This window comes from Antrostomus carolinensis, unplaced genomic scaffold (genome assembly GCF_000700745.2).
Source record: "Antrostomus carolinensis isolate BGI_N321 unplaced genomic scaffold, ASM70074v2 scaffold3011, whole genome shotgun sequence".
NCBI lineage: Eukaryota > Metazoa > Chordata > Aves > Caprimulgiformes > Caprimulgidae > Antrostomus > Antrostomus carolinensis.
In genome coordinates, this window is record NW_010294621.1 from 28,138 (window position 1) to 39,312 (window position 11,175).

General features: G+C 38.5%; 1 protein-coding gene across 1 annotated transcript in view; it reads right to left on the minus strand.

Moving 5' to 3' along the window:
- CHRNA7 (cholinergic receptor nicotinic alpha 7 subunit) overlaps nucleotides 1-11,175 on the minus strand; it is a 34,568-nt gene that overhangs the window by 12,062 nt on the left and 11,331 nt on the right. Inside the window, exons 2-3 of the mRNA XM_010177667.1 lie at nucleotides 5,364-5,408; nucleotides 506-615 (exon numbers count right to left, since the gene is read on the minus strand). Of these exons, the coding sequence (XP_010175969.1) occupies nucleotides 506-615; nucleotides 5,364-5,408 (155 nt within the window). The remainder of the gene's footprint in view (nucleotides 1-505; nucleotides 616-5,363; nucleotides 5,409-11,175) is intronic.

An 11,175-nucleotide genomic window follows, 5' to 3' on the forward strand; every position in this document is an offset into this window, starting at 1 on the left:
CAAATGTACTGGCATTTACCTATCCTGCCTGTAAAGCCCAGCTAAAACTAGAATTCACCAGAGAACATTCAGACCAAGCAAATAATCGAAGAGGAAGTTATTACTACCTGAGCTGTTAAACACAGACAGAAAAGTTTCATTTTCTAATCTTCTCATAAAACCTAACAAGACTTAGTGGTAGGGAGGATGTTGTTGTTTATGAAGTATTTGCAAATACGCCCTTCTGTTGTGTAAACACAAGACTGGCAATTTTCCAGTATTCCAAAAAACCTAGGAAGTTTTGGAAAAGTATTTCATAACCTAGGCATTTTGATTAGATTATTGTGTCATTTGCCTTGCCTTATCTTTGCAATTGGACAGGGTGCTAGATAATCTTATCTAGGCCCTCTTTCCCATGAAAGGTTGGACCAGTTGATCTTTTGAGGCCCCTTCCAACCTGGGCTATTCTGTGATTCTATAATTCTATGATCTTCCCTCCTTCCCCACACAAGAAAAGTGTGTCTACCTGTTATAGAGAAGAATATCTGGCTTCCAAATCAGCCCATCAGGAAAACGGACATTCTTGACTCCCGGGTATTCAGACACGTTCCACTGTAGATAATGATCTGTCCAGTACTAAGACATACACACAAAAAGTAAGTTAGGTCATCCCATCCACTGCTTTACTGTAGTTATCCAGGGACTGGATAGCCTGAAGCAACAGTTGTTCTCTTGTTAAAAGAGACACTATTCAGCTTCAGGCGGTAAAATGTTGGGAAAGGGTGAATTAGACCACCTAGAGCTCAATGGAAAGCATAAAAGTCATTTTCAAGTCACACTGCAATGCACATAACAGCCTATAAAAAAAGATCTGGGGTGCTTGTATTTTATTTTTCATGCTGTCTGAGGTGCAAGTTTGGGTTAGAACAGATTTTCTTTTACAATTTATACATTAACTTCAGTTATGTTTATCTTCGTAGATAAATTTGTTTTCTGTTGTTGGAAATTCTCAGGTTGTAATAACTTGATTCTAGACATGAGGTAGGGCAGCCAACAGTCACTGCTGGCAGGGAAAACAGCTGAAATGGCAGAACGGGTAACGCTAGCAGAGAAGCTCTTAGCAGCTCCTGTGGACTGAAGTTAGGCAACCTCGGGGGCAGATGCTCAGCAGCATTCCACTGTCCCACAAGCTTCCTTCCTGGCTGGCTCTTACTGCACTGGAGGCATCTGCCCTGGGGGCTGTCCGTGCTCCTGTCAATCCATCCTTGACTGCCAGTATAAGCAGGGAGTCTGTCGCAGTCCAGCCAACAGGGGTTTGATCTGTGTTTAGCATTGCTAAATCCTGGAAACTCATGGAAGCATATGTTTGCACACAACGATGGACAAAAGCACCGCCCCAGACCGCAGGCAGCTGAGTACCGTGACGGCTCTAACCATCTGGTTACCTCCTGGTCAACTAAGAAACACTGGCGTGAGCTACTGCATTTTCCTGAAACTGCGGTTGCCCTTCACTCCTTACTAAGCACATGACTTATCGAGATACAAGGGTAGTTACTGTTGTGCGCAGAAGTTATAAATAAGAAATAAGGTTCATTCTGTTTCAGAAAATTTGTTCTTCTAATTTCTGTGCTTCATTATATTGTGCCTCTCTCCATCCCCATATTATGTTATTTACATTAAGTTCACATAGCTGTAGGCATCACATAACTTGCAGTGAAAACCTCCAGATTTACAGTCCTGTTGCAATGCCAAATGTTAGTCTTTAAAATGTAAATTTTGAAATGGGTGAGTAAATGTGCAATACTTATCACTTCAACAATCTAGTGACCCTTGTCAAAGTCCTTGACAGACATTAAGGTCAGAAAAAATTTCCAACGGGCATTTTGGAGGTAAAGTTACTGATCATTCTCATGGGCTATTCACATCAAATTGTTCTATATAATTCCTTGCATTACTGTCACGGACGAGTTTCAGTTTGATGCACCAAAGAAGCCCTCAGTTAGCCTCACACTACAGGTATTCATTCTTGTACCGCTAGAACAGTGCTTGACTGTCTTGCTGCACGCAACACATCTAATAGCATTCATCACACGTGTTTTGTAAAGGTTTTACTATACAATTTCTTGGCCTATGCTTCCATATTTATCTCATTAATTTTTTACTATGAATTTGCAGTGCCTTGTCACTTGGACATATGATCTGAGTTGTGCATTGTTTTTTCTTTTGCTTTACAGATAATAGTTTTTTTACAGAAATTTTAAATCAGAATATCTGATTGGCTCTGTTCATAGTTTTTTTCTTTTCATTGCCTGCTCCATTCACAATTCTCCAATTAAACTATGTGTATTGCTTACAGTCAGCTATACACAGCTTCTATAAGCTGATCAACGGCTCCCGCTTCTTTTTTTTTTTCTTTTGAAATTTTACATCATTTTTACAGTAAATTGTTTTACACGAACTTCCCAACAGACAAATGTCACTATTTTTTATCACTTCATCTTTTTGGAATGAGATCCTCATGATACCTCTATTTTTCACAAAGTCCAGCAGTGTAAACAAATATGATATGTGGGTTTGAGGCATTTAAACCTGTGGCTCTTGCTGGCTTTAGGTGACTCATTTTCAGGAGCTGCCAGAACAGGTCGCTTTCTGAGTAGCGGTTGCAGGGCTGGGGCCTGTTGTGTGCAGCAAGCTCTCCTGTTCATTTCCATCTGAATTGCATTACAATAATTTGTATCAATATATCAAATAATTTCTTATTCTGACTTCTTTTAGGAGTTATCGTGGCCGATATGATGCAGCATAGGGTGACACTGAATGATGTAAAGACAGTTAAAGGGTGGTAGAAAACTTCAAGTCTTTATTAGAGATAGTGTTAAGCAGATTGTACTGTTGCTCTGTTTCACCATGTGTACAAAGTGCTTACGCACCCAGCGGGACATGAGATGCCTCATTTTGTTTTAACTTTAGAGCTACAATTTCCACTGTAGCTGAAGGACATTTGATGCAGATTAAAATAGCAAACAGCTCAAGGTACTCAGGTTAGTATTCATCTGTGTGAGTAGGCAAGGCTCCTGCTGTAACTTAGATCAAGTTTAAGATTTTGATACTGAACAGTATTGCCATGGAGACAGTGGGTCGGGATCCAAGAATCTGCATGTATAAATACTATAATTTATATTCCCCTTTCTCCCAGGTTAGTTTTTGTATTTAAGTATTGCAGTGATTATTACATAAATACATATTTAAGATATAACTCTGACTATACACACACATATATATCAAGAAAGGGACTAGAGAGGGAAATTCAGGGAAAAGCTTACTTCAGACCATTTAGCATAATAAAATTACATATGTTTGCCTTAAGTATGCTTTGAATCTGTCTAGTATAGTATTAATAGACAGTTAATATATAAACACGTTTCTTTTTTTTTTTTAATGGGTACAGAGACCATGAAGAGTGGCTACATTTTTTTGTAGTAATCAAGTGATCTGCTCTTTGTAGTCTCAACATGCTCCACATACAGTATGTGCTAAGGTGAATAAATCAAAAGAAATACAGAATATAGAAAAGAATCACGAATTTCCTTAGGGGAAAAAACCCCCAGTCTTGAAAAGGATAAGGATGCTGTGGGATAAAAGAGAAGGAAAATAAGTGATAGCTTCTTGGGTATGAATTGTAATCTGTTTTCCTGGTAAGAAATCATAGCAACTGTTGTCACTGTAGCTCAAAGCCAAAAGCATATTATATTTGACAGTTTTAATCTTACTGTAATAGCAGCCTATAAAATACTTCTTCCATGTCAGCTTTTCTTTGTGAATAAATGGAATAGCCATGTTGTCCTTTGTAGGACATCAAAATAGTCTCATTTGTTTCCTAAGACCTACCACAGTGTAAGAGAGGTGCTCTACTAAAAATGTTACAATAAAATAAAAAAGAATACTTTTAAACTGAATGAGCAGGTTAAAGAAACTGCAAGGTGTTAAGTTTCTGTGGAAGCAGAATATTATCTTGAATAATAAAACTCTTCTGTAAACCTGTACTTAACCCAAGCAGTTCAGTTTCTGTAATACACATGGGAATTAAAATAATGGTAAAATCTTATTCTAGCTGCTATACCATGGAGGAAGCTCCTTGCATCACCCCATCTTTGCAAAGCACAAATATATGCTAGAGGTGTTTAGTGGAAGCATTAGGAGCCCACAGTAGTCAGCATGGTAAGAAGCATCTTGTTAATTCTACGTCTTAGTATGAAACTAATGCAAAAAATAACCAAGTCGGAATAAATTTGTGTAGACTCCTTTGCTTGGGAGCAGCTCTCTCACTAGTTAACCTTTCAGAGAAAAGAAATTCAAAATACTCTCACAAAGTTCTTGAATTATCTGTTCCATTTATTAAAAAGTAAGTGAAACTTCTGCCCAGCAATGCATGACATGAGTTAGTGGGGCCAAAGTTCTCTGCTGTGGTATCTAGTGGTGGCAATACTTAAGTAATAAGAGAGGATATGAAATTCTGTGACAACTATAGCAACTAAACATTGCATCAAAAGGTAAAATAAAGCTGGTGTTTGAAAAATGAATACCCTATATGGGCAAAACAAATGGGGAAATGTGGAAAAAGTATACTGTTGCCAGTTGCACACTAGGAAACTGAACTGACCTTCCTGTACCCATTTTAGCCATGTAACTGAGATATAGAATTTGGAGAAATAACATAAAAAACCTCTCATGTTCACAGTTAACTTCTGATGATGACCTGTATTTAAACAACATCTTGAACAACATGGGAATAGTGTGGCCATTTTAATTAAAAACCTCTTGCAGTTTCTTAAGGAGACAGACTGCAAAGCAAGCAGGATGGCAGAGACATTCAGTTAGGACAGTGGCAGCAGCTCTTAGGAGATAATGAACCTCTTTGGAACAATTTTTCCCTGTATCAGAAGAACCATCTGGCAATTTTCAGAGTGCTGATCGGAACAGCTATTACAGATTAAATTCATTTCTTGCATGTATAGTTCTCTTTCACAATCAAATGATTTACCACAACATAATGGATTTGCTGAAATGGGTGGTAAGTCACTTGCACCTACAGTTACTCTACCTGGGACTCTTAGGACACTGGTAGCTTATGACAATCAGGAGTTTAGCGTGACTAAATTAACTACGATGAGTTATTAACTTCCTTAGATGTAGTGACTCAAATTCTTAAAAGTTTTCAGAAATAGCTGAAACAACATAAAAACCTAAATCTCAGCCTTACAGTTTTCCATTCAGCTTAGCTTTGTGGAGCAAGGTATAGAATAAAAGCTTGAAAGTTTCCTAAAATTCAAACCCCTCACCAGATTAAACTGAAAGACCAAAGGGGGGAAAAAACCCATACTCACCATTTGTAGCCAGATGTTTGTTGTTAATACTTGATTCTTTTCATCCTGAAAGGGAGGAGAAGAAGAAGAAAAAAACAAACCACAGCTTAGTACAATACAGTTAAAGCAATACTGGTAAATATATTTGACTGTTACGAAATAGCCAGTTGTGCTAAGGTACCTTTTAAAGCAAAGGGAATCGTTGCCTTACTGCAACAGAGGTTTTCACAGGTACTTTTTAATATATTTCATATTACCACAGTCAATCAAACTCTTTCCTGAGGGTATCCTTCTGACAGACTCTTCTGGGGCTCCTTCTTTAATAAAGAATCTCAAAAGGCAAAGCACATTACAGTAGGGGTTGCCTGTTTCACCTTTGTTAGGAGCAGCCCTCTCACTAATTAAACTTACATACCAGACTCATACAGGTAATAGAAAAAATACAGAACAAAGAAAGTGTGACTGACTAAGCACAGATGATGTGGGTGGAGGCCAAATTGAGTAGCTTCTTAGCAGGCAAGTAGCTCCACTGATATCAGTGGAACTATACAAGAAGTGTTCTATCAGCTTTACCAGAAAACTATTGTCAGGGCAGAATATTATTATTCTGCCTGGAGCAGTTCCAATTTTAAGGTCCTCCTTGCCTCCTGTGACTATTTGATGTAAGTTCCGGTGACACAATAGGTATCTTAATGCTGCAGTTAATTAAAAAGTTTAATTCTTCACTCCTCAGACACAAGAAAACGTTGGTGACCTTATTTCTGTGGAGATGCTGTTATCGGTATCCACGTGGGTTGTGTGAAGCTAATGCAATATATTATATATACTGTCAGTATTACGCTTTCTCCAAACTGAACGCACAATCCCTCTCCCAACACCAGTCAAAGCTTCATTTACTGTCTAAGGAAGCATCATAGGAAGTTTCAGTCACCTGTACAGCAGCAACTGTCGGAGATGCTTGTACATTTAGACCTCTGAACTTAAATCTGTCACTCTTGACATTAAATGTTGTTCCTAAATGCCAAAAAAATGTGTGCAAAAAAAAAAATCACATTTCATACAAAAAAAAGCTTTCTTTTTTGATAATTCTCTTTACTAAAGGTTAATACTCTACTCTCTTGTTGTTGTTTGATGGACTTCTAACTGAACAAAAGTCCTGAGAGACCTTTAAGTAAAGCCATTTTAGAGCAGCATAATAGTACAAAGTTACACAGCATGTAAATTCAAATACAGTACAAAGGACAGTGGTATTTTTAAAGCAAGTGAAGCCTTTTAAGGAGCAGCATTAGTAAACATATGCGAGTGTTACTAGGTCTTTGTGTCTAACGACAACTAAATGTACAACATATAGACAAAAACATTTTAGGTAAAGATTATTAGGTAATGAATAAAGTTTGCCCTTCCTTTTAAATGAAAAGCAAAATAACAAATACAAGGAAGCACACACCACAGCTAGAAACCCAGCACTTTTCCTCTCTATTTTCTGCTTCATCATCTCCATGAACTATACCTTTTCAAAACTACCTCCTGTGAAGAACTCATTTAAATTGTATCCTGGGGAAACAGGTCTCTTTAACCCTTTGGTTTCAGGAACACATTATTAAGCTGCATTGAGTTAGTATGCTGAAGACACTGCTCAAGGTTTCAGCCAGGCAAAGCAGTAATTAATCTGCAATAGTAGCTGTTTTTCTGTAGCCATACAAACATTAATTTGGTGCCTCTCTCAAAAACCTGCTTTTAGTGTTAGAGCACAACATATCTAGTTTGCATGGAATCTTTAATTTATGAATGAAGAAACAGTCCTTAAGAGATCATTCATATCACCATGAACTAAAGTCTATAGACAAGTGTTGCAAATTAAGGACATGTAAAACCTATATATGTTTCTATTCATGGTAGCCATTATTAGGTCAGATGTGAATACCACCAATGGTAACTTATCATCTTATCATTAAAAGTTTGACAGTGTTTTCTCAAAGCTCTGTGTGCTGTCGCAGATGAACGTGGCAAGTTCCTATAATGCAATGTCCCATCTATTGCACTTGAGCAGAGCCGAGAGCACCACTGCTTTGTGTTTCCCTGCAGGGCAGACAGTAGTGTTGCTTTGCACAGGCGTAACTGGCTCCTCAAAGGTGCAGAGCAATTCAGAATCCATTATGTTCTGGGAAGCTTGTTTCAGGAGTATTAGCTGAATGGCATATACTCCTGCATGGTTAAATTCTGAGTTAAACTCACATTTTATTCCCAGTGTGATCTCTTTCTACACATGAATGGCCCCAGCCTTAGATTAGCGATGTTTAAAAGTTTCCTTTTCAGTAGGAGGAAAAGATTGTACTAAAGCTGGAGTGCCGCTGATGCTTAAGCTGGCGATATGCTGTGGGGATTTATTTTTGAAGCCCTGAGCCCACAGCATAGTCAGATGGACTGTTTTAGGAGTACCAGAAAGGAGCTCTACTATAAACCAGGACACATCACAGAACCAGGCTAGAGAGCCATCACTGAGCAGTGAAACTAGCAGAGCTGAGGGGGACAGTAGACTTTTAATCCAGCTGTGCTGCTGCAGAATGCTTCAGCTGCCTGCCACACTGCCGGGCAGCTGGGCACATGGCAGAGCTATCACAAGTTGGCTTGCAGGAGCCTCTGCAGACACATTCTGAAAGCCAAGAGTTATTCTGAGGTGTGATCTTTCACTCAAACCTAGCTCAAAGAGAGTATCCTGAGAGTATTAACTCAAAAGTAATTTGTAGAGTGAAGACAAGCCCTAAGTGAAGATGGACCATGCTGCTTTCCTGGTGTTTCTTTCTATTATTTTAGGCATTTAGAGCCTGAAAGACTATATTTGAAGAAAATAACTCCAACTTGGATCACTATATTTAAGTTTCCATCAGTGTTTGAATCATAAATCTCATAACTGCTCCTTGGTTATAAAAACTTTGCTTCATGCTGAGACTTGGTTTATAGTGGTGGTTTTTTTATAGTGTTTGTTGGAGCAAATGGCCTCCAACATTTTAGTCATTATTGGGTTGACTCACGCATTACTAGGGGAAAGACTACTTATTCTCTTTCGGGGTTATTTAAATGAATTATTATAAATGTGATTAAATGAGTAAAAAATAAAAAAATGCTTTTAAAAAATGACTTTGTAAGTCCTCCTTCTAACCTCCAAGCACATTATTTTCAGCAAATTAAACACAAGGAAAATGGTGCCTAGCTACAAATAACAATGCAACAGTGCCAAATGAATACTGAACAGTACTTGCTACAAAACTATTACCTAGCATTACAGATTTTAGCACTACTATAAATATCCTTAGCAATGCAGTATTTGCACACAGTTATACAGCTCAACATGTAGAAGCTTAGACTGCCACATCTGCTGACATTAGTTCCGGATGTTTGTATGTAGTAACAAGGACAAGTAGAAGAGACAGGCTGTGGAACAGAGCAGAGATAATGCAGAGTGTTACCACAAATGGAAATGAGCATCTGCTGTTGGGTGCAGAGGGGTCCTGCGGTAGGGTGTGAAGAGGCACAAGCTTTAGCCATGGTGAAGCCCATTATGGTGAGATCTTGGTTCCATGTAGTGGAAACTGCAGTAGGATGGTCTGCAAGTGACTGGGCAACACTTGTGAGAAATTACATCCAGCAGCTAGGAGGAAGGGAATGGGAGATGAGGAAAGGAAATCTGGTGTGAGTGGTGGAAAGATGCCCTGAGCACTAGACTAGCTACAGTTTTGGTCTGTGTTTAACACGTCAGCCAGCACGAATTTAATACAAGGTTTGTTATGAGCTTACTCAGAGTTACAATTCAGACTTCGTGACTGTAGAGCTTGACCTATATGTAAGTCTAAAAAAAAAAGGTATTTTTAGGTATATATTCTACAAGAGTATTGAAGCCTGGAGTTCACCTGTCCCATGCACTGTGCAGATGCACAAGAAGGAGAGAAACAAAAGAGTGAGGAAGTAAACGTGAGGAAGTAAATGTGTATGCAACAGACAAGTATGCGTCTGCTCATAAGCAAAGTTCTGTGAAAGTTTTAAAGGTTTCTAGAGTTAAAATGATAAAATGTTACTAAAGCATGCTCTGCTGCTGGGGTAGGAGTAGATGCTCACTTTTAGCCTTTTGATTATCTTAATTTTTTCTTTAAAATAAAAGTTAGGAAAATGTCATTTGAATTTTACCTGCATTAAGGTTGAGTTTGGAGTGTGAGATGAGGAAACTGCTTTGCCTAACTTAATTTGGGTGAAATTCCGAGGGGAGGATTGTTTGGTTTTGGGTTTTTTTGTTTTGTTGTTTTTGTGGGTTTTTTTTAGTTGTGCTGTGTGTGCTCTGTTTTGCAAGACTGAAAAACTCCAGTTGTTTCTCCACACCAACTGATCTTACATGCTCTTGCAAGAAGTATTTGCTTTCTCCCCAACTCCTTTATCTTGCTTTAAAAGAAAGTAAAGTTTGCTGAAAATGTACACAGCTCTTCCCAGATGGCTGCAAAGCTTACACAGCAGAAAAGCTGCTGGAGAAGGAGCATAGAAGAGCCATCTTAACTCTGGGCAGAGCATCTGTGCGAGGAAGCTCCTGAAAATGTGGTAATGTGTTTCTGTTCCATATGTACTCTGACAAGGTCTGACAGTCCTGCTTGCCATTGACTGTAATAGGGCTTTGTCCTGGCAGTGGGCTTGAGATGTATTTTCACGGAGTTTCACAGAAGAGAAGTGGAGATTATAAGTGTGTGTAAGAGCCTCATGATGTACCATTTCTGTTACCATGGGGACATAATTGTAATAGCAGTCTTTTTTCTTTTTTTTCATTACATCATTTTTAACAAGAGATTGTATTTAGATTTGACCACATTCATCTTTGCAAAAACAAGCAGGGGTCAGGCATATGACATGAACAGAGTACAACATAGCTAATGACATACTTCAGCACATCTTCTGTGAAAAAAATATTGTTTTGAAGGGCAGGGGGGGAGGTTGCATTTTTTCAAGTTATCTTATGAATTCCCATGATTCACTGTAGGTTTCACTCAGTTCAATTGTTAAATATAGCATAGACCTTAAAGTGCAGTTACATTTATTGCAAGCATGCAAAGTAATAACTGTTGTGTTGCTTTATTTACAAATAATTATTGATTCCATTGTATTCCAAAGCAGACTCCCACTGCGAGGACTGAACCCTGAATTAGTGTTGAACAGTAGCTGTAGGTGCCGATTATCTTTGTCAATCTGACACAGATAGGCATCCCAGTTCCAAACGCATGCTGGGATCTGGGAACTAACCACCATTCCACATGCTAAGGGGGAATAATAGAGCCCCTGCAGCCCTACTCCTTAGACAGCGTTAAAACAAAACAAAAACAACACAGCTTTTGAACTTGGTTTCTTTGCCTACAGGTTAGCTGCAAAACATAGAAGTTGAAAGGACAAGTTGTTACACCTGGATGTAATACCAGGACAGCATTATATCAAAGGATTTAACTCTTATTTTTATTCTTATTAATCAACTTTAAGTTGTATTTGACTAGGACACAACCATCAGGAATAGCACTGTGAACTGCAAATGGACAGTTGAGGCTATCTTCAGAGGACCAGTTAGCAAAGTGCCATTACTCATCCCAGACAGTCTCTCTAACTATACTATCTTATCTCCATCTTTCCAAGTGTAGGCAAATTAAGCAAGAAGGAGTAGGTCCAAAATTCCTGTGATATGTAAAACAATCCATTATACTCGATGTCTTGGAGTCTCTGTTCAATCTAGGGTACAGCACAGACGTCACCATGGCAATTTAAAAATTCTCTGGAGAAGGGTATAGCACAAAATACATTGCTTATCCTG